Source organism: Caloenas nicobarica, chromosome 3, assembly GCF_036013445.1.
Source record: "Caloenas nicobarica isolate bCalNic1 chromosome 3, bCalNic1.hap1, whole genome shotgun sequence".
Taxonomy (NCBI): domain Eukaryota; kingdom Metazoa; phylum Chordata; class Aves; order Columbiformes; family Columbidae; genus Caloenas; species Caloenas nicobarica.
Window position 1 is genome coordinate 110,928,702 of NC_088247.1, and position 24,285 is coordinate 110,952,986.

A 24,285-nucleotide genomic window follows, 5' to 3' on the forward strand; every position below is an offset into this window, starting at 1 on the left:
AAAATTTAACTCCTTAAATAAACTAAAAAAGAAAAAGAATCCTACTCACAGACATCTTAACCTGTTTCTCTCGGGGAAATGATTAATAATATCCAGTTGTTTCAATGGGTTTTCAGAGTCCTCACTGCAGGCATGCATGCAGACCCAAAAACTGGACTTGATTTGCTTTTGGTACAGAGCGTAATTAATCAAAGCATCTACCCAACTGTTGCAACAACTGGCATTAGCTGGAAGAGTCTCATGTATGCTCCTCACATTTAAATCTCTGAGTGCTACTGGCGCAGAAAGCTCAACAACTCACGAATTTTTACCACAGCCCTGGAAGAATCTGAAGTCACCATTTCTGAAACCAAATGCCTGGAGGCAGGTACTTTAAAAGGTCGTATTTGAAGGACCTATATTTTCAGGATCAGACTCACTGATTCCAACCAGAACTGAGAGTGTTTTTTGAAAACACATCATTTAACAGCCCTTTAAATATGGAGGTCAAACACTAACTTTAGGTACCGAAGTGATACTCCAGATTCATGGAAACTGATGGCAAAATTAACATTGGACAAATTACTTTTATGGATGGACAGATGGCCTACATTTGCAGAATTTTTACTAGGAAGAGTAACTGCTGCATTATAAGCTACAGCAAGATATCAGAAACTATATACATTATATTTGGTCAGAGTGTTATAAGCATGTATTTACAGACAACTTTAAAATATACAAAAAATGAGTGCATGGATAATACTTGGAAAACACCTATGAAGTAGCAAGTTTCCTTCTCAAAAAGAATTTACACATATTAACCAAGGAATCTTCCCACACAATAAATAATGATTTCATAAATTCCATTCTGGACTATTGAAACACTTCTCCATGCTCCAAGAAGATTATGGATTTGATGGATGGACTGTTTGGTGGAAGTAGCTGGATGTCCATATCCAGGGGGTAGTGGTCAATGGCTCAGTGCCTGGATGGACACCGGTGACAAGTGGTGTCCCTCAGGGGTCCATACTGGGACCAGTACTATTTAATATGTTCATCAATGCCATGACAGTGGAATTGAGTGCATTCTCAGCAAGTTTGCAGATGACACCAAGCTGAGTGGTGCAGCTGAAATGTCTGAGGGATGGGATGCCATCCAGAGGGACCTGGACAGGCTTGAGAAGTGGGGCCACTCAAACCTCATGAGGTTCAACAAGGCCAAGTGCAAGGTCCTGCACCTGGGTCAGGGCAACCCCCAGTATCAATACAGATTGATTGAGAGCAGCCCTGCAGAGAAGGACTTGTGAGCACTGGTGGATGAAAACCTGGACATGAGCCAGCAATGTGCACTTGCAGCTCAGAAGGTCAATTGTATCTTGGGCTGCATCAAAAGGAACGTGATCAGCAGAGCGAGGGAGCCCTGCAGGTCTGCCTCTCTTTTCCACTCTGGTGAGACCCCACCTGGAGTCCTGTGTCCAGCTCTGGAGTCCTCAGTACAGGACATGGACCTGTTAGAGAAGGTCCAGAGGAGGCCACAAAAATGATCAGAGGGCTGGAACAGCTCTGCTGTGAGGACAGGCTGAGAGAGTTGGGGTTGTTCAGCCTGGAGGAGGCTCCAGGGAGACCTTATTGCAGCCTTTCAGTACTTAAAAGGAGGTTATAAGAAAGATGGGGAAAGACTTTTTAGCAGGGCCTATTGTGATAGGACAAGGGGTAATGGTGTTAAACTGAAGGTTTAAACTGAGGGCAGATTTAGACTAGATACAAGGAAGAAATTTTTTCGTATGAGGGTGGTGAAACACTGGCCCAGGTTGCCCAGAGAGGTGGTAGATGCCCCATCCGTGGAGACATTCAAGGCCAGGCTGGACGGGGCTCTGAGCAACCTGATCTGGTTGAAGATGTCCCTGCTCATGGCAGGGGGGTTGGACTAGATGACCTTTGAAGGTCCCTTCCAACCCAGACCATTCTACGATTCTATAAGAAGGAGGGTTTAAACGTTCAAAAACCAAAACACTCCCAGATGTCACACAAGACTTTACTGTAAAGAAAAAAAAAAAAAAACTAGCTGCATCCTGCAAGTCAGAAATCAGCAATCTTTGGCACATCACAGGGAGATGGTAAGTGGCACACAAGGGAGCTGGCTCAGGGACTAAGCTATCTTGAGAGAGTGTTTGAGAGAGGCAGCAGCTCTCAACTGATGGCATTCAACAGATGCATTCACTAGAAGCCAAGAACTGCTCTCTCACATGGAAGCAAGACATCCACCAAAAAAGCAGTTTTACTGGTGAACTAAACCTTTCATTTAGGCAAGAAAAATGGAAGCTGTTATACTCACAACAAGAGGCTGGTGACTTCAACTTGAACATCTCAAGCTCACAGACTTTTTTTTTTTTCTTATTGGCACAGATCAACTATCAGATATGCAGAAGTCTCTACATTTTCCTTCAAACTTGAAATAACTAATTTGTATCACAAATACGGATAAATAAATATGCTGCTTCCCCCCTTAAAAAATTAACAACAGAAAGACGACGAAAATTCTTAAAATTATTCGAGATGATTTTAAGTTATGCAATTACACAAATCAGTTCTAGGCTATAATACAGGATCTCCCCAAAAGTCTGAAAAAATGCTAACCCATCCAAACACTGTACTTCCATGCCATCACATTTATTTGTAGCTTTCATTTTTAGCTTTTAATACTTTTACATTAAAAGTCAACCACAAGAACCTGAGAACACACTACCTGTAGTGTTTCTCTGCTAACATAGGCAATCTGGTGTTCTGAAAGTGGTCCAGTCACTGAAATGGAAGGGAAAAAAAATATACTCAAAATCAGGTAAAATACTGCCCATTCCAAACACATATCTCAATTACTTCCATTCACACTGACAGGATCTTACACTAGAAGTCTCAAAGTAAATGTGCTTAGATTTTCCCCCAGATTGAGCACCCCAAAGACCACCAAACATTTTTAAACTCAAAAATGTCTAGTGCCATTGGAATGGAAACTACTACCCTGTTTCCCTGAAAATAAGACAGGGTCTTATATTAATTTTTTCTCCAAAACTTATTACTTTTTTACATTATAGCTGCCTGGACACTATTTAAATTCACTTTTTTAATGAACTGTAACTAGGGCTTATTTTTGGAGTAGGGCTTATTATTTTGAGCATCCTCAAAAATCCTGAAAAATCATGCTAGGGCTTATTTTCAGGGAAACAGGGTGACTCCCTCCATAAGTAAATCTCAAAGTAATTAACAGGAAAAAGAAACAGAAACAGTGATTTAAGCACAACTCTTTCCCCTGCACCAATGCATTGTGTCCTATGCAGGGCTGGACTTCCAACTCGGTGACTCAGAGCTGCAGCAAACTCTGCTCCGTCCCCTTTGAGCCTCACTTTGCAACCTGTTCTCTCCTTCCATCCTTCCCACTGTCACGAGACCTGCTTTCTCTCCCCTGCAGCTGTTCCATGCCTCTCCGCAGCTTCTCAACCCTTTCCTGCATGAGCTACCAGCACTGTTGCTTCTGGGCCTGCCACACCATGCACCTTCTCAAGCTCTCCCTCTGAGCAGGCTAGGTAGCTTCCCAAGGGAAGGAGTTGTCTTCCTCTCCCTCCAGGGTCCCACTTCACTCACGTCTCTTAAAGCAAAGCAATTAAATTCTGAATGAATACATAAATCAAACACTGAAGAGCAAGCAAGGAACGGCCTGCGTGTTGTACCCCAGTCACTGGACTTCGACCGTGAAATTAAAGGGTTTAAAGACCGGGAAACGCAGTCCTCACTGCAAGCTTCTCGAGTTTTGCAAACAGAAAAGTTGGATGATGTTTTCCAAAGGAAACTGAAGGAGTAGGGGAGTTAAAAATGAAACAAGATTTAAGCACCTAACTGCTTAGCTTCTACAAAACCCACACCGTAATATAAATTAGTATCATGCAATATATGCCTTCGAAAGAGGTCTAAATCCATCTTCCCTTTACTGAAAGAAAAGCTCCAAACCCACATAAAACTAAATGTATTAGCACCCAGAGGACATATTTCTAGGCATGTATGTTTATTTTGAGAATCTGAATTCTGATTAAATTAAATTACTTAAGATTACAGAGGCCTATAGTTCAATTGGAGTAAGATCCTTTGGAAGGTAATTAAGATCACAACAGAACCATCCCCTCCAACTACTGGCAGAAAAACCAAAAATCAGCTGCAACCGGAAACTTCTCCTGTACATCTGTTCAGGCATTTATGTGGCATGAGCTCATTTCCTACTCTACAGGTGTTCCACGTAACAAAGCCTACTAGACACAAAGTTTTTATCAACATGAGCAAAGACGTAAAGGATCAAGGCCATGCTCAAATAACCACCCCATAACTAAGGTGCAAATTTGTGAATTGGTGACATGTTTTAACTGCACCCAAGTTAAATGTAAAAAGGTATACATACTGTTTACACATAAGAGAAGAATGTGAAGATTTTAACATATAAAATCTTCACAATTTAGAATATGGATGGATTTCCTGTCTGAAGAAAATCCCTTGAGAACCTCAGAGCCATTACTCACCAACGGCATTATCTTTTCCTAAGCAAGTCTTAATTCCAGAGCAATGAAATCCCTCAAAACTGATTTTGTCTCTGGAAAACTAGCAGTTACCTGACTGATCCTCTCTTTATGCAATAGATTCACACACATTCCTCATTCCTTTGACCACTCATTGCACCTAAGCCTAAAGCAAATATATAGGCCACCTTTGCTTTTCATGTCATGTATTCAACATAAAAAAAAGACCCTTGTACCACTGCTGCTATATAAACATACAAAAGAACACAAAAGACAAGGGCACTCATGCTAATCAATGCATTTATCTGGGTATCTGTAGACAGTGGTATAGATTATACTAAAGCAAAGTTCAAAAGCTCAGAAACAATGGCAACGAAGTAAGACAGCACATAAGGATATAAATTTTTCATTTTTACAATACAACATCAGATAATGCTACACCCTTGGAAAAGTAGTGATGGGTGTATGAGCTACTGAAGGAAGGAAATAACTTCTGCTGCCCAAAAAACCCCCACTATAGATAATTTTGTTTAAAAAACCCAAACCAAATCCCAAACAATTATGTAAATACAGAAGTTAAAATTGACCTTCAATGGGTTATCATGGATACTAAATTTAGGCTTCCTCCTCTGATTCTAGAACACTATAATCTCAATTTTTGAAAATAAGCTTTACTTAGATTTTAAGGAATGACAGTCTCGACATACCATGATAAATATCCTGTAGAGAGCCACCTCCACAAAACTCCATACAAATCCATAGCTTGTCTCGTCTAAAAAGTGAACAAAACCATTCATTAGCTGTCAGATTTGAAAAGAGCAACTAGAAAAGTGAGAGGACTCAAACATTATAAAGCACAATATAACAAGTTCTGTATTATGAAAAGTACAAGTCAAATAATGAATATGATTTACTCTCTATGTGATACTTCACTGTCAAAATAGTAACTAACGAAAACCCCAAAATATGCCAGGGTTTATTGGAGTAATATAAACAGCATTAATGAAACATGCACACTGATTTTTTTGTTCAAGATCTACTATGAAAATGAAAATATACTTTCAGTAAAAGTAGAGAAAATAGAGAAAAGTAGAGAAAATGAAATATACTTTTACTGAGAGTAGGGAGAAAACAGATGTAGGTTCTTATTTCTTCCTCATTTTCACTTCTCCACTTCTTTTTCAGAGCAGAGGAATTAACACACGCACACAAAAACCCTCAAAGCAAAAGCCCTAGGGGTATCTCTCAACTCAAATTTCTTTCACAAAAATGCAGTGAAACTCTAGTGCTTTAGTGAAAGATCGGCAGAGTGGAGTCCATGCTGTGGGTAAGCACCTTCCCAAACAAGTCTTTTCCCTCAAAAATACTTATGGATATTTTTGGTGTCAGGGGTCAGAGGGAAGTTCTTTAGATGCCTCTTACTACAGGAATCAATTGAGTTTGACTCACTATACCTTCATAAAAGGTGCTTTCCAAGAATAAACAGTGAGCTGAAGGATTCAAAGGTATCTTCTGTTACGGACACTAAATTCTGTTCTCACTTAGTAATCTTCACTGGTAAGACAGATGTACCACGTGAGGCCGCAGAAAGGCATTTTGGAGAGCAGAAAATCTGGGACTGCTCTGGTCATTCCTGGCCATCAAAACACGCAGGAAAAAAAAGAGTCACATACAACCACCTTAGGGTAGATCGGAACACAGAACAACCAAAGGAAAGATTGTTCTGCAGTTTGACCATGACTCCTGGTCTTGGGTTTCTTGCATTCATAAGGCCCTATCAGAAAAAACAGCCGAGACACTCCTGTGGGCAATGCCAACATTTGTGGACATGTTTTGCAAGGCAATGGTGTAAGTGCTGAGCTTATTGCCCAAGCTGAAAATTCCAAGTATTTCTCACCAGTAGATAAAAGCTAGAATAGCTACTCTTCCAAGGAAGAACTTCTTTCTTGGATCTCCTCCCTTTTTATGTCCATAATCCACATGGTCCTCAAAGCTACGCCCTGGCTGCTTCCTCTAGTGGTGGGAAAGGTATTTTTGAGGCATTACAGAGGCTTAAAGCAACAGGAGGCCCTGGCTGTTAACTGCATACATCCAATGGGGTTAATTAAAGCATTGCTTGAAATAATATGAAGGCTTTCCATTGAAAGTCATACACAGAAGCAATCTGACTACCAGTGAAAGCAACCAGAATTAGCAATGGCAGCAGGGGAACATGAGTGAGAAAGCAGCACTGAAGAGACAGACATCTGCAAGTGCCTTGTTTATTCCCCACAATGATGCAGGACTCAGACAGAGACACTTTTGGGGGCACCGGGCTCGTGAAAGCCACTCTTTCCCATGTGGCTGCATCTCATTTGATGCCAACAGCAGCATCAGTGTGGAAGTGGGAAAAAGTCAGGACAACCCCAGCAGCCTTTGGACAGCAGCAGAGCACCTGCAAAGAGACACGGAGTAGAAAAGTGCTGTAAAAATCACACCTTTGCCTACTGGGCATTAACTTCCCAGTGTGGAAAAATCCCACAGAACAGGAAAAAAAAAACCAACAAAAAAAACCAAACCAAAACAAAAAAACCCAAAAAACATAAGAGGATCAGAAGAGGAGATTCCATTTCTAATTCACTATCTAGCCTTTTATTACTGTGCCTAAGTGCTTTGAGATAAGTAAAGATCCATGTCATCAACAGGAACAGGGTATACAGTTGTGTGTGTCTGCAGAGCATATGGCAAGCACAGCAAACAAAACAGCCAGGATCAACAGAACCATTTAGTGTCTGCAACTTAACACCTAGGGTAACAGCAAGGTAAAAATGTGACTGATGTGACTGTCTGAAAAATCCATAGGTAAACAGAAGAAAAGCATGGGGAACAATATACTGATAAGTGCCAAATTTAGGTTAATGGTATTTTTCTTATTGTTCTTAGCATTGAAAGACACTATAGAAAACAAAAGGTCAGACAATGAGAGGCCTCAAAGGCTTCAATTGCCCAGACAAAAAAGAAGCCCTACACCAAAGAGAGGGGAGGGGACCAAGCAAAAGCACAAGAGTGGCAAATTATATAGTATATTTGCCAAAATTTAATTCTGGGTCTACAAAGGTGTATTTTGATACTCTGAGACAAGAGGAAAACTGTTTTTTAAAGAAAAAGCATCCCCGGCCTTAATACAGCATCATGAGAAGAGGCACCATTTCAATCTAAAAAATTTAAAGAATATTGAATACAACACTAGATTTGTTCACAGTGTTTTCACATGAAATCTTAAAAACTCATGAGAAACAACTTTTTATTACTTATACTGAACAATCTGTTCCCACTATGACTAGTTCAAAGCAGCAGCTGGTAAGACAACTGCATACATTTATCAGCACTTCTACAACACAAACCATCTCACCTCCAGAAACAAACACAAATGGAACCATCACATTCTGGTCACAAGTTCATATATGTTAGAGAAACAGCCTGGGATAACTGCAACAGCACAGCAGAAATCCAGCCCTCCCCTCTGCCATTCCTCACTTACTTCTTTCTTCTAAATCTGTCTTCTGAAAAGGTTTATAACAATGACTTCCAGGTTTGTGGAGCACACCAGACAATGTCAGAAATCAAGAAAAACATCAGCACAGCCTCCTTCCCAATACTGCAGACAGGTACAAACTAAGTAATTGCGTGCCGCGGAAGACACCTCAACATACAAAAAGGTGCTCTCTTCCCAAACAAAGGCAGGCTTTGAGGTTGGGAGGAAGATTAAGAAGGTGTGACAGGAGGGTAGGACACTATGTGGTTCCTGCCACACAACTTTCAGAATATGCAACATCCATTTAAGCAGCTTAGTCACCATAACATGGAGCTTCCAAATACTGCCTTTTAGGAGATTACAAGATCCCTTGCCAAATTTACCACCAGAAAATCTGTAAGTTCCTCTCAAACAGACTAGTAAATCCACAAATTCTAAAGAAAATTTTAACATGACTTTTAGGTATGCAGTAGTGTTAAGAATTGACTGTTCATGCACCAGAAAAAGCTTGCCAGTACCACACAGTAGAAGGAATGCACAATTTAGGTTAACTTCAAATTAACCTTAAACATTCAAAACCAAAGTGCAGACACTCTTAGTTTGGAGAACAAAGCCCATACATGTACACACACTCTATCTATATGCACACAGTTGTGCATAAGGCAGCTTACAGACCAGCTTGGTGTTAAAAAAAGCATTCAGGCTACCAAGCACCCTTCAAGACATCGGATGCCAGAACAGCGTGGCTTGTTGATTCTATATTCAGGGTTTGACCTCCTCCTGCACATGTATCCATAATAATGCAAGCAGCACACAGTCACACACTCCAGCCTTGCTCAGTGCAGTGTGCAGATGGTGTTTGTCTGATGGGATAGTCAACCGCTTGCTTTCCTCTTCATTCTCACACTCTCAGTGAATCTCCACTTTATCTTATTCTGAAAATATATTTGCTCTTGGAGTCTTCCTTCATGCTCCATGCTAAACTATGTCTATGAAATACTATTGTGACTAGCTTTCCCACTCCAGACCTTTGAAATTACGATAAAGCAAACATAATTCAAAACAAAGATTCTATTGACTTTCATGCAATACTTTCACTCATCAGACAAAAGCTAACGAGATACTCATACTCAGAAAGATGCAATGAGCCCCACCAGTGATAAAACATGGTTTCGCCAAGCATCCAGAGGTATTCAGGACACTGAATACAAGAGGCAGGGAGAAGAAACTCCTCAGGACAGCATTAGTCAGCTGAGCTTCTACATGAGACCTCTTCTTCTCTAGCATTTATTGCCAGGACTTTATCTCTCCCACAGCACTGCCTCCAAGTTCTGGCACACTCAACTCATTTAATTTCAGTTTGCTCCAACTATGTAGACGTTCAGCATCAAGGTTACCAGGAGCACCCAAAAGCAGCCCACACGTGCCATTTCAACATCCTGCCCCAGCTCACCCAGAGCAAGACAAGGAATGCTCAACGACGGCCAAGCAAGCCAGGGAACATATGTTAGCTCTTCTGTAGTACTGCTAACATGCACCAAGCCAGACACTGCTGGCTAGAAAAGAAACAGAAACTGGGATTTCCAAAGCTCTAGCTGATCTAGAATGAAAGAAATGCAGTATTTCAGAAGATAATTTGGTCAAATTCGAAAGTACTTTTAAAAGAAGAAGATGCACTCCAAATGTAAGAACCACATTCTGTCATATATTCCTGCTTCAAAGATGGTAATTTTTTTGTTGAAAGGCTTTCATGTACCAAGATCTTTCATGTGAAAATACCACCTGTATCTTCCCACCCCTAATCCAAAAGCACCTGGCATATACTGCTGAAAAGCTTTTGGCTGCAGCAGACAGCCACTATGGGCAATTTCAGCTGGAGTTGCTGAGGTCCAGTACACGTATGAGTAACTCAGCTTGGTGTATTTGCATTATGAACAGGGTCTAAAAACCTTCACAACACACAGGGCCACCATGTCCTGCCTATATTGTCCCCAAACAGACAGAACATATGTGAATACCTGAAAGAAACAAGATGCTCTTTACGGCAGAGGCTTTATGACTTTTCAGAGCCTTTTTAGAGTTTTCTATTACATGGCATGACACGCCTAAAGTTATGAAAACACCGGGTTCACAAAGCCAGCATTAAAGGGTCTAGTCTTGAATAGAGCAACCACTATATCTAGCATAAAACATCTGTCAGGATGTATTAAAAAGAATAATAGCAAACTTTATTAGGAACTTGCCATCAATTTTCTCAATACTGAGACTTTGTATGGAGTACGAGTTTACTTGTAACAAGCAAGCATAATACCTTACAAAAGGAATTACACGAAAAAATAATCAGACAGAATAATTTACATATACTACATTAAGTGTCCTAAACAATAAAAAGCAGAGATTAAAAGTGCTAAAATATTGATCATTTTTCAGATTTCAAAGCAAACCCAAACCACAAATCACCAGCTAGCTTTTTAAAGGCTGCACAGTTTACACTCTCAGGTACTTCAGTATGAAATTGTCCTTAAGGCTTAACATAGCACTACTACTCTTCAGAAAGGAAAAAACACCACACACCAATGTTTTTCCTCCTTATTGCCTCATAACATTAAATTTTGAGTTCTCAGACAATTTTACATGCCAACACCAGTTAAATCAGAACATTTCTGAGAACTCTATCTGTATTACGCAATATTTATACTTCCCAAAGTTTTGCAAATTTAAGAGACATTTTACTGAAACAGATTTAAGAGATACTACATACACACACTCTTGCTTCATACTTGTCATACTTCTTCATTTTCCATTTATGTATTAAATTCAAAGCTTTTAAAAGACAACTCAGTTCCAAGGGAACATGACTACATGTTCACTGAGAGATTTTGCTAGAAGAAACATTATTTAGAGAGAGACACCGTAGTAAACAGAACAGATTTTAAGGTAAATGTGAAAAAATAATATATTAGTGGATGACACTCATTTGGTAAATTATGTTTTGTCTAAGTCACCTTACATACCTGTTCTTTACAAGGATATAGAGAGGTATTTTAAGTGGGTAAAAGAAACAAACTGTACCTGAGATAGCTGCCAAAATAAGCAACAATGTTTGGATGTTTACAGTCTTTCATCATAATGATTTCCTGCTGCACAACAGCAAAATCTTCTCCTGAAAAGCAGAGGAATGAATATTTTCACTGGCCTGGCTGATACTTAGATCTCAACTAGACTTTAAGAACATGTTTATAAAATAAACATTTTGAGTAATTAAGCTCATTATCTGCCAGTTTCAAAGACATATAAAACAGCTGTAAATCAGTATTTATCAGCAGGGTTTAGCAATAAGTAACTATATCCTTAAGAAGTTTCATTCTGGATCAGATGGACCTCACATCTGCTGATAACTATTATGATATCGGTCATAGCTCTTTCTAAAGTCTATTTTCCCCAAGACCCTGCTGTGTCCATGTGCATAGGCCCTGCAAATAGTCCAGGTTCTTAAAAACATGACAAAACTTTGCTACTTTTGGCCGCATGTCCAACACCCATTTGATCATTTTCCTGAGTAAAAAAACCATTCAATAGTGCATTGCTGCTGCAACTTTTCAGCAAACTTGGTAAGCACGTAAATTTATGGACTGTGCAAAACTCACATCCAGATAAAACACTGACAGACATAGCATCTCTCTGAGTCTTACTGTTTGGTACATTGGTTGTCCCTCTCTTTCTACAAAAGTTTCTTACCAGATGGGAACATTGGAAAAAACAAAACAAAACACAACACACACAAAATTGAAAACCAAATAGAGATGTTTTTGGTTTGGGGTGTTGTGCAGGAATTTTGTAGGTAAGTTAAAGAGAGAAGGCAAGAAAGACATAAAGATGTAAGAGAATGTTGGTAACAGATATTGAGCAGCTTTTTTTTTTTTTTTAAGACAGACATGTCAAATGCTCTTTTGCAGTTCAGTATCTTACACTGGGGCTCCTCTGAAATTTCTTAAGTCATAAGGGCAAATTATAGATAGTCTGGTAGGTTATTTCTAAAGAAGTTCTTCTGAAGTTTGTCTACTAGACATACGCAGTTCACAAAACACATCATTCTTACTGACTTCAAGGACTTTATAGGTAAAAGGTGCCTGAAGGCCTAAAATAACCAGTTAACTTCATGAATACTTAAGAGACTCTATATGCAAGTTGAAAAAACAGGAAAATTCAAAGTATGTCAAAATTCTCCTTTCACTGTACTGCCGTAGCACACTTCAAGAGCTTTTAAACCAGAAGTCAAAGCTATTGTCTAAAAAGTTGAATATAGACACCAAGCTTGTATTTGTCAATTGTTGCAACCCAAAATCACTTCTCAAATATGGCTGTTAATAAATTTCAAATGTAACACAACAAATTCCAATAGAACTGGCCAAGCTATTACCTACGAAAAATACGTTTTAAGTTTCTCCTAATACATCGACATACTGGTGACCTAATCATTTGGTACTTTTTAAACCAGAAATCCAATATTCACATGTATTTTGTTTAACTGAAAGCAAACTTCAAACCACAAGCTGCAAGTTAACATCACAACAGACTGTCTGCTATCCATGGTATGTTGCTGATGGCTTTCCATATCCTGGCTAGACCTTTAAACACGCAAACACTGAAGAGCAAACAAGAAATTATTTTCACATACAGACAGGTGTTAAAGTACAATAGCATAAGCTTTAGAGTAAGCATTAAAACATTATTAACCTTCGGTCTGCACACTTTCCCCTATTCTGCAAAACTTGCAAAGAAAGTCAGTGCCATGGTCCTGGGATGTGGACGCTGCCGGTCTGAAGCTCTGAGTGAAGCCTCTACCGCAACTGGATGTGACAACTGCACAGAGAAACTGAGCTCGCTGAGCAAAGAGAGGGCAGCTAAAGTACATTCTCCCTGCACCAATCGGGTATCCAAAGGCTGCCAGAAACACTTGATTCAGCTGCAAGATGCCAGTTGTTCACCTATCAGCACATCATGAGGGCAGTGAACCCCCAGGCTCCATCCACAGCTCAGAGAACACACACAGCACGATTCTCTGAGTCCTACTAAAAGACCATCTATTTTAAAGGCTGATATCACCTGAGTCTGCTGAGTCCTATGGTTCTTGCCCCACTGCACAAGTCTCCTTCGCTGTTTTATCTTTACAGTTCCATAGGGAGACACAGCACGGCTACTCGTCTTGGCTGGACTGGTGACCCCCATCATGCACAGCCAAGTGCTCCAGCAACAGGAACTGACAGAAAAAGCCAAAGCAGCAGAACTGGACAAGATAATCCGAGACCACAACTTTCAGAGTGAATAAAACAAGTGTGATGAACAGACACTTCTGGAACTACATAGTAACATACTGTCCTGTCTTGAATTTTAAATGTGTGTGCATTATATAAACACAAAATTTCTAACCACTTCCAGAATTTTAAGAGAAAAAAAAGTGGAAGAAACTGGTAACTTCTTTCCCTTCTTGCCCACATAGACCTTAAGGATCAAACCAGGTAGTACTTCAAATATTCCCCCCAACATTAAATCCAGAAATGGAACATCAACAGTTAAAAATTAAACAAAAAGTCTGGAAATCTTGCCTCCCAGATTACTGTATTCTTGTTCAACAAGTCTAGCCATATTAAGAGAACAGCACTTGCAGACTGATAACTGATCTGTAGGGTATACGTACTTTGTGAAATCACAACATAAATCTAGCATACAACAATGTCTTAATCGGAGTCTCCAACAGAATTTCAGGAAATGTACTAATTTCCTGGATACTAATGCTCACCTATTATTACACCATTGCTTCTTTTTATTTCTCCCTCTACACTTCTACCAGGTTGAGTTGTTTTCTGACTTGCTGGCTTCCTCATTTCTTTTGTTCTATACAGTTTTTGTATAACGCGGGTTGAAAACACAGTACTTAAGACAAAAAACCACAACTCTCACTTAAATTTTAATCAGCTTTCCTTTAACTGTTCTCCAGTTACATTTTTTCCTCTCACATCTTGCTTGTCATGCTTGTTATTCTTTTTTGAAAAGCATATTTTTGTCCCACACTAAAAGTCAACAATTATCCCTTCCTTCAATAAGTGGACTCAATTGATTTTGTGTAATTGTATCTTAAGCATGAAAATATTTCGTTTCTGCAGCCTGTTTCAGTGAAGAAACACTTACCTGGTTCTAGTTTTATTACTTTAATTGCTGCTAGCTCACCCGTGTTGACGTTTCTAGCCTAAGAAAAAAAAAAAAAGAAAAAATATTAGACAGCAGAACACAGCAGTTAGCCCTGCATTCTCCACTCACCATTCTCCGACAACACAAAGAGCAACTGAGATACACAAGGGTCTAAAACAGTGAAACCACTTTAAAAAAATAAAGCAAAACCAACCTCAGGAGCAGCCAATAAATTAAAACATCTTGTGTATTTATGTTTCATGCAAGGTTAGATTTTTCTTTTCCAAATACACCATGCATTTATTTTTTGGGCTTACAGCATATATTTTCATTAGATAAGCATCACTGAGTACTGTTAGATCCAAACCACTTATTTTAAATAATCCACGTCTGGGCTTAATGACAGTGAACCAAACAGTAAGAATTCTGTAGCTAGCATGCTCCTCCCTAGTACAAGTTTGTAGGAAGAACTCTTCCAACAAAAGTTCTCACCTGGATCAATCTTCTAACAAAACAAGCTATTAAAAAACCAACCAACCAACCAACCAAAAACCCCAACACACACACACAACCACCACCACCACCCAAACAAACAAACACCAAAACCAACACAACACCACACACACAAACCAAAATACACAACCAAACACCACCGCATTACTGATTTGTAGGGAGATAGGAAGCTAGCTTTAATTATGCTCAAGAAACCTTGCACTGCCATACAACAGTCCTAAATTACACAAGTCCTCAACCATGCCATCCTTCTGTATTAAAATCCATAAACAAGCCAACCCCTGCGATAGATGGCCAAGCTGCTGTAAGGCACACAGATGTCAGGGCAGACAAGCAGGGCCCAGGGAGCACCCGGCGCTGTACCCGGCAGCACGTGTCACCGCGGCCAAGCCTCCCACAAGAGGCTTATTTCACTGCATGCCTCTTGGCCCTATTTTCAAATTGGCAAATGCAACCAAAAATTTCAAAGAGGCTCACATAAAAACACACATTCTTTTTTTTTGTTTCCACTTGCCCTGTAAGTGCTCTCGCTCTCAGCCTTGCAGATGATGAGGTTAACAGCAAAAGCCAAGAGTTTTTCCTCCCATCCCTGTTTCCATGAGCAGGAGCCAGCAACTAATTCCTTCTCATGCAGATTTCACTGTGTCAATGGGAATGCATTACACAGGCTTCCCAGAAGCAAAGATTGGCCTATAATGCCTGCATCTATACACAGTCACTTTACTGAACACGCATAGCATTTATACAACGTTTGCCATAGGAAACCATACAGAAATCCTCATTCTACCAGTGGTTAGAATAATTACACTCTTCCAGAGATCTCAATTGACATACCTGGGGAAGAGTCTAAAAAAAAAAAAAAAAACCACAACACCAACTGCTAAGTCAAACTGGAGAAGCACTACCTAATTAAAAGGGAAATAATTACTAGTGTCTCTGTGACAACAACAGGACATCAGAACAAAATGCTACATAAAACACTGCTACCCACTAGAAATAAGAGCTGGGAAAATCCAGGTTTTGTTGTTATCGCATTATACAAAAATTCATTAACCAAAAACCCTCATGATTGGAAAGATCTTATTACTTTGAAATAGAGAAGGAAAGAGCAACGGTAGGGCAGTACACAGATGGGCTCTACTAGGAAAACCCAGCTGAGCAAGAGATCTGCATGGTGTGTGTCTGAAAAGAAAAGGAGAGGAAAGAAAGGAAAAGAAGGAGGAAGGCTAGTGTGTAGCACTGCCCTAAAGATATGCCACACCAGCAGATTCAGGAGAGGTCTGTGCAGCTGAACCAGTATAGACACAAAATCCAGGGTCCAAGGAGGTAAACATCTTTCCTAGTTTATATCTGTCCTCCAAATAGAAGCTGGTAATATAAAGTGTATAATGCTGCAACAAAAACCAAGCCAAAAAGCAAAGTCGAAGACAGTAACAACAGGGCACCTTTGGTTTTTACGTCTTCCTATGTGAATGATTGAACAAAATGCAGATGAGCAATCCCTAAACAAGTTGCTACTTCACAGACAACTGGTCCCAGGACACAGACACGTTTCCTGACTCGGATTAGCTCCTCTCTTCAGGAAAATGCACCCAAACGGCTTCCCAAGCTCCTTGCTTCCAGCCCCTCCCAAACCCACATAACTGCCCCAGGAGCTGATTAGAGTCTCCAAGCCAGCAGAAACCCACCTGCCTCTCTTTTTTTGGTTCGTTTTCTGCCAGGTCAGCAACTGTGCTGGCCCAGGCATCGCTCTGAGCACCAGAGCTAACTCACCATAAGCAGCAAGACAGCCTGAAGCAGAGTAGGGAATCACCCCTCTTGGGCAACAGTGAGCTGGTTTATCACTTCAGCCCATCCTACAAAGTCACAGCTGTAATTAACAGGAACCGAATTACCAAGAATTATGCTGAAAATAATTAGGTTCCACATTCTGGTAGGAGGCATGACACCAAAACACAACAGCTACAATTTTAGAAAGCAATGCTTTGATAAAGGTTATGTTAAACAAAAGGATCTGAAACGAAGGCAAAAATCCCTACACAAGGTAGGGATTCCTAGTTAAAGAAACGACAGTCACAGAAAGTAAACCCTGTGGTACTTACTAAGCACAGTAAATACAGGATGGCAGAACATCCACTCCTCTCTGCCTGCCTGACAAGCTTCGAAAGGCGATTAAAGCTGAAACAGAGCCTTCAAAACATAGACATTTATTCCTAGCAACACCAAAAGGAGCTTCAACAGCTGTAAGGTCAATCAAGAAGGAAGACTAAAATGCCTGTCAAAACCCACACAACTGAAAGGCACAAGTTTCAATTACTTGAAGAGCAGCAAAGCTGTGGAAGAATTGATGCCTTACTAGACCACCCCAGGAGGAAGGAGCAAGGGCACACACACAGAGAGAAGAGATTTGTGCACAGGACTGCAAAATGGGAGACTCCTCAGGTTCATCTGTTCTGGACACATTCTCTTCCAGCAGTGCTACCAGAAACCAGAGACTCTGAAACACAGTTGACAACAGTCCTTAAGTGTTCCCCAGAGACACCCACAGAATCTGAGTTTCAGCATGAAGCAGCTGAGCTGGTAGATACATGACTTCCCTCACCAAAACCAACACCCATGCCAAAGGGCTAGGGAGCAGAAAAATCAGGCTTTTTCTTTTTTAAAATGAGACCTCAAGCGAAGCGCACCCTACGGAGTTCTGTATCTTCATTTGTTAACTCACTGAAGCAATAAATGACATCGAAAACTGAAATAAGACAGAGATGGTATAACAGATACCTTTGCAAGAACGATAATCTCACTAATTATCACAACTATCTGAAATTCATTAAAGGGGAAAGTAAAAGAAAGGCCCTTCTTTTAGTAAGATGCTGAAAATCTTTGGAAAGGTTCACTCACACTAGATGAATGACCTGCCAGATGGCAAATGAAGTTCAACCTCTACCAACCTAAAACAATTATTTTTTTCCAAGATACACTGTGATATAAACTAATTGTATGAACAAAAGAAATGGACCTACAATTGCCTCAGAATACACTTCAAATCTTTGTGCAGTTACTACCAAAACCAAAGGTATTAGGACGGGGGCAAGCAGGAAAATAATTATTATTATTAATATTGTCTCTGTCAGAATACCACATGCAGCACTTGTAACCGCCCCCCCCACCCCCAAATGGCATAAATTACAGAGGGCCTGGGAACAGGGACAATTAGAATGGCAATTTCATACCAAGACACAGAGAAGTCATTCTAAATGAGACATGAAGTAAACAGAGTAAACTAAATTAATCAGCCACCCCACTTAACTCTAGGAATATTTCCTGAAACTAAGCAGGACAGGACACTGTCTCTTTTCCACAACCAAAAAACCCGTAACTCCTCTTTTACACTTTGCTGGCCACCCTACACAATTATATTTTTCACAACAGTGAAATACAGAAACACAAAAGACAGAAACTACTTGTACAACAGTAAAACTATTATAGTTTTTACTCTCTCTAGCAAGTGTCATGTTGAACAAGAATATTTGACAGAAACAGAAGGCAAATTTCAATAATTTTCCTGACACGTAACTGCAATCAAAAAAGCAATTTTGCTGTCAGTCTCTAAACTAGACTTTAGATTAAACTAAATTACTTGACGAGTTTACTGAGACATAGAAAACAAAACCATACAAATGAAAATGTGATATGCAACACTCAAGAATACTCCATTCCACAACAGCATTACTAGCAGATCATCTGTCTGTATTTTGTTACAGACACATCAACTGTCAGACAAAGTAGTAACTCAGTTTCATCATTAACTTTAGCAGTCTTGAAATGAGAAAATCTGTTTCCCTGTCCAGAGGTGTAAGTCCCGTGTTTTACTTAAACTTCTAATAAGAACTTCGTAATATTAACATTTTAGCCATATGGCAACATCATTTCACTAAAATTTAAAGCAAACAAACCAACCAACCAACCCACAAAAACCTCAAACATCATCTCTCTTTCAGATCCTCACTGAAAACAGTCTTAAGTCCAGTGTTTATGCACCTAGGATACATCAAGAACTAAGCAACCCAGATCACAGAATGGTTGGAAGGGACCTTTAAAGGTCCAATCCCCCTGCAAGGAGCAGGGACATCTTCACCCAGATCAGGTTGCTCAGAGCCTTGTCCAGCCTGGCCTTGAATGTTTCCAGCCATGGGGCATCAGCCAACTCGCTGGGCAACCTGGGCCAGTGTTTCACCACCCTCATTGGAAAAAATTTCTTCCTTGTATCTAGTCTAAATCTGCCCTCTTTCAGTTTAAAACCGTTACCCCTTGTCCCATCACAACAGGCCCTGCTAAAAAGTCTCTCCCCATCCTTCTCATAAGCCCCTTTTTGGTACTGAAAAGGTCTCCCTGGAGTCTTCTCTTCTCCAGGCTGAACAACCCCAGCTCTCTCAGCCTGTCCTCACAGCAGAGCTATTCCAGCCCTCTGATCATTTCTGTGGCCTCCTCTGGCCCCTCTCCAACAGCTCCATGTCTTTCCTGTACTGAGGGCTCCAGAGCTGGACACAGGACTCCAGGTGGGATCTCACCAGAGCAGAGCAGAGGGACAGAATCACCTCCCTTGACCTGCTGGCCACAATCCTTTTGATGCAGCCCAAGATATGATTTGCCTTCTGGGCTGCAAGTGCACATTACTGGTTCATGTCGAGGTTTTCATCCACCAGTACTCACAAGGCCTTCTTTGCAGGGCTGCTCTCAATCAATCCCTTCATCCCCCAGTCTGTACTGATACTGCGGGTTGCCCTGACCCAGGTGAGGGACCTTGCACTTGGCCTTGTTGAACCTCACAGGGTTTGCATGGCTCCACTTCTCAAGCTTGTCCAGGTCCCTCTGGATGGCATCCCATCCCTCAGATGGGTCAACAGCACCACTCAGCTTGGCGTCTTCTGCAAACTTGCTAAGGGTACACTTGATCCCACTATGTCATTGATGAACATATTAAATAGTACTGGTCCCAGTATGGGCCCCTGAGAGACACCACTTATCACTAGTGTCCATCCAGACAATGTGACATTGACCAGTACCACCTGGTTGTGACCATCCAGTCAATTCCTCATCCACTGAACAGTTTACCCATCAAATCCATATCTCCCCAATTTAGAGAGAAGGATGTTATCGGGGACCATGTCAAAGACTTCACAGAAGTCCAGATAGACAAGATCCATAGCTCTTCCCTTGTCCACTGATACAGTCACTCCATCATAGAAGGCCTCTAGGTTGGTTGGGCAGGTCTTGGCCTTGGAGCGGATGAAGCTTCATCTCCTGTAATGAATTTGCACTGGTGCCAGTTAGAAGAGACACCTTATTGTTGACTGTGAATATTTGATAGAGAGCTAAGGGCATGAACAAGTTAGTTGTTACCCATTACCTTTCCTGCAGTCATTATCCTCTTCTCCAAGGCCTCTTTGAAAGCTGAACTCGTGTGGGAGGGCAGATAATTACAAAATATTGGTTCAAGCAAACAATCCATATTTGTGGTGCACTAGCACATTTCCAGGTACCAGCTAAATAGCAGGACTCATAGCAGCAGGATCACATCAGTCTGACCCATATTCTCATTCCTGTTGAGTTTTCAGTCCACACCACAGACTCCTACTTCAAATTCAAAAATCTTCGGAGCAGACACTCTGCTGCTTTTTTTTTAATACAATTTATTTTTTTAAATAAATCATACATTTAACCCATGGCCTGTTGTAGCTCAGTTCAACTAAAATGGAGCAAGGAAGTAAATGCCTGTCTGCTTTGCTTTCAGCTCAATACTTTGCCAGGAAAGCAGGTTACAGAAAGGTCAACAGTTAGCAATAATGTCAACATAACAAGACTGTCATCTTATTAAGGCAACAATCCCTACCTACCAACAGCAGAAACACCTCCCTACATGGCTCTCCCTGCTAATGAGGGGAAACCACAATTTACAAAGAACAGTTTGAAGCTGTCCAAGTACATCCAGTGCTTGTATCCACTCTGCTGAAATCCCACCACTGACGAGCACCATCGTCACATGGTGAATCTCAACTTCACACAATTATTTCATCAACCACAAAGTTCACCTACAGACAAAGGACGAAGCAAATGAAAGAGGCTTCATGAAACTCCTCACAAATTCAAGATAAAGCCCTAGTAAGCTCATGCGTGGATGATACATAGCACTATATTACTCCTTCTCTGTCACATTAGAAGTAACCAGCTTTCATTATTATTTTGGGGCTACTTTCATACGCCACTTTAAAGGCACCTTGGACAAGACCCTTCCTCAAAACAAAACAGACAACAATCCATCCAGGACAAAAGCAGGTCTCATTTTCCCTACATTGTCCACAACCTAATCAGAAAGCACCTACCTCTCATCTAGAAGAGAGAATTACAATACCAGCCTAATGTAACCTGTTCCTGATGTATCGTCTTCTATCCACGAATCCACTCTGAGAAAGAAGGGAACTTCCTGTGCCTCAAAGAAAAAAGTTTCAGGCAGTGCCAAACACTGGCCACTCACAGAGCACCAAACTGAAGGATACTGCAACATAAGTATGATAATCATTGAGAAAACCTTGGCAAATCCAATGAAACTTAACAGGTTTTAGATGCACAGTGGTATTGCAAATGTAAATATTCACTCTATGGTTGGAGATAACATCTTTAAAATTAAACCATAAACACGGATGACTTGGCTAATTCACATCCACCAAAATCATTTACAGAGCACTGAAATAATTCAATTGGTATCACAGAGTCAATATGCCCGTTAAAAACTGCAAAAGAAATAGAGCTGAGCACATCAAGATAACAGTTCGCAGGAAAAAAAAGAAAAACAAACAAACAAAAAATCAGAGCATAAGGCAAGTAGACTTCGATAATTAAAACATTGGCTTAGTACACAAATACTCAAATCTGGCAAGGTGAGGAAAACACCACAAAAAACTTCTTTCATTTAATTAATAAAGCAAGGACTTAGCACACTAAGAGTATGGTAACAACAGGATTTAGATCCTGAAACTTTCATAACATTTAAGCAAGCTGAGATTAAACCAAAACCACCCCGACCCAAACAAGACTTCATTCTCGGTGCATTCACTTAGAATACAAGGCAGCAACAGCACCAGTTTTGCTCATCTCAAATTGTGGAATGGCTCTAAGTATTTCCTTACAGTTCTGTCTACCAATACAAGTTTTCTTAAACACACACGCCCACTCCGTGATGACAAAAAGAGACCAGAAGACACTTGGAAAGCACACGGTTAAAGTGATGCTTCCAACAGGAAGCGACGGGACAAACTTAAGCGCTGCCCTCTACTCCCCAGCAAACAGGAGCAGTAACAACCAGTGTCATCCTACCTGAGGGACAGGCTAACACGTCCCATCAGGCAAGAGTTCAGCTGGACACACAAATAACAACATATGCTGCAGAGCAGAGAAAAATGTCAAAGCATGCTAGACAGCCCAAAAAGCCAAACTTATGTTCGGCTACTGTTGCTTTAGCTTTGCTTTTCCTGTTTCTGAAGTTATGACAGGATCGTCTGATCTTAACGACATCCCAGTCTGCCCTCTGCCTGGTCAGCCTTGCGTTTGACAGAGACACAAGCACAAAACACTGATATTTCCACCCAAGACAGCGATGGGAGCAGCGGCCACGATGAGCAGCCCTGCTCGCCTTCAGGCACACGATTTAAAGGGACATTTGGGCTGGAAACGAGCGAGCAAGTGTGCGCTTCCCGTACCCCCACTCCCTCCGTCCCGCTCTGGAGGGGAGCCGACCCCCAAGCCCCGCCCGTGACACAGACGCCCAAGTCGGCCCCCAGCAGCGGCAAACCCGGCTCCCGGGGCGGCTCTGCGGCCGCAGGAGGCCCGGAGCGCGCCGCGGCCTCGCACCGCCAGCCCCGCGCCGGCAGCAGGGCCCGAACGCCATGGCGGCCCCCGGTGTTCGCCCCCTCGCACGGGCTGGCCGTAGGACAGGCGTGAGGGGCCGGGTCCCTCCGGAGGGGAGCCGGGGTCGGCCATGCCGGGCGTCCCACCGCCCCCACCAGGACCGGGGCCGGTGCGACCCGGCAGACCCCGCTCGAGAGGGGGACGGGGAACGACCTCGCTGCCCGCAGCGGCGGGAGGACCCTCATGGCCGGGGCGTCGCTTAGCAACGGAGGCCCCTCAAGATTAATGGAGCGGGGGGGGGGGGGGGTAGGGGGGCCGTTGCTTGGTAACGGAACCCACCACCGTGGGAGGGGGAGAGACACGACACCACCTCCTGTCCCCCGGCCGGCGGGGCTGCGTCTACCTTGTAGACGTCGCCGTAGGTGCCGCTGCCGATGCGCTGGATGAGCTCGAAGTCCTCCTGGGGGTTGCGCCGGGACAGGTCGCACACGCGCCCGCCACCTCCACCGCCGCTCATAGTGCCGGAGGAGGTGCCGATCGGCCGCGGCCGCCCGGGCCGGGGGAGGGGAGGATGAAGGAGAGGGTGAGGGAACCCAACGCCGGAGCGCTCACCGCCTGCCCCCGGCCCGCTCCCGCAACATGGCGCCGCGCCGCCGCACCGCGCAGGCGCAACGGGCGCCGCCCGGCCTATCTCCCCCGCGGCGGGACTCAGGCCTATGCAGTCCGCCACCGGCTGGAGAGTCTTCCTGCGCATGCGCCCTCCGCGCTGCCCCGCCCCGCTCCGTCCCTTTCACGCGAGCTCTGGCGGGCGGGGGAGGTGAGTCCCGCCCGGTTTCCCCGCCCCTGGGCAGCTCCCCTCGCCCCCGCCCCGCAGGGTGCTGGGGCAGCGGGCGTGTCGCCGGACTTGGGTGCGCTGGGGCTGCTGGCGGCGGTGCCCGGCACGCACCACTGGTTCGAGACTGACCCGCGGCGGCACCGGCAGCGCTTGCGAGGGCCCCCTGCGGCCGCCCCTGCCGCTCCGCCGCTGAGCTGCGCCCGACCGCTCTTCGCCACGCACGCCGGGCTGTGGGGGACCTGCCGCTCCCTGGACATCGACTCCTGCTTCGACAGCCTCGTCCGCAGGGGTGAGCGGCGCTGCCGGCTCGGAACTCCCCCCGGTTTGGCCCCTGTGCGTGCAGCCGGAGACCCAAAAAGCCGTCCCCGTGCGCGGTCACCGGGACCTCCCCGCAAAAGACAGCACCCGAGCATGCAGCCGGGACCCCACAGAGACAGCCCCTGGCACGGGAACCGCGATCCATCGCCCGTGCCCGCGGATGCAGCTGAGGACCCGCAAATCCCTTCCCGCAAATCTCCTTCCCCTCTACTCTGCCCTGGTGAGACCTCATCTGGAATATTGTGTCCAGTTCTGGGCCCCTCAGTTCAAGAAGGACAGGGAACTGCTGGAGAGAGTCCAGCGCAGGGCCACAAAGATGATGAAGGGAGTGGAGCATCTCCCTTATGAGGAAAGGCTGAGGGAGCTGGGGCTCTTTAGCTTGGAGGAGAGGAGACTGAGGGGTGACCTCATCAATGTTTATAAATATGTAAAGGGTGGGTGTCACGAGGATGGAGCCAGGCTCTTCTCGGTGACAA

General features: G+C 42.9%; 1 protein-coding gene across 4 annotated transcripts in view; it reads right to left on the bottom strand.

Annotated features, from left to right (window-relative positions):
• MAP4K3 (mitogen-activated protein kinase kinase kinase kinase 3) overlaps positions 1–23,304 on the bottom strand; it is an 84,670-nt gene extending 61,366 nt beyond the window's left edge. For 3 of the 4 annotated variants that reach the window (XM_065630665.1, XM_065630666.1, XM_065630664.1), the window contains exons 1-5: positions 23,060–23,304; positions 14,242–14,299; positions 11,125–11,215; positions 5,246–5,310; positions 2,726–2,781 (exon numbers count right to left, since the gene is read on the bottom strand). In XM_065630665.1, coding sequence (XP_065486737.1) covers positions 2,726–2,781; positions 5,246–5,310; positions 11,125–11,215; positions 14,242–14,299; positions 23,060–23,173 — 384 coding nt within the window. In that variant the 5' untranslated portion in view covers positions 23,174–23,304. The remainder of the gene's footprint in view (positions 1–2,725; positions 2,782–5,245; positions 5,311–11,124; positions 11,216–14,241; positions 14,300–23,059) is intronic. The other variant, XM_065630667.1, reaches the window with a different exon arrangement.
• Between the last annotated feature and the right edge of the window lie 981 nt (positions 23,305–24,285).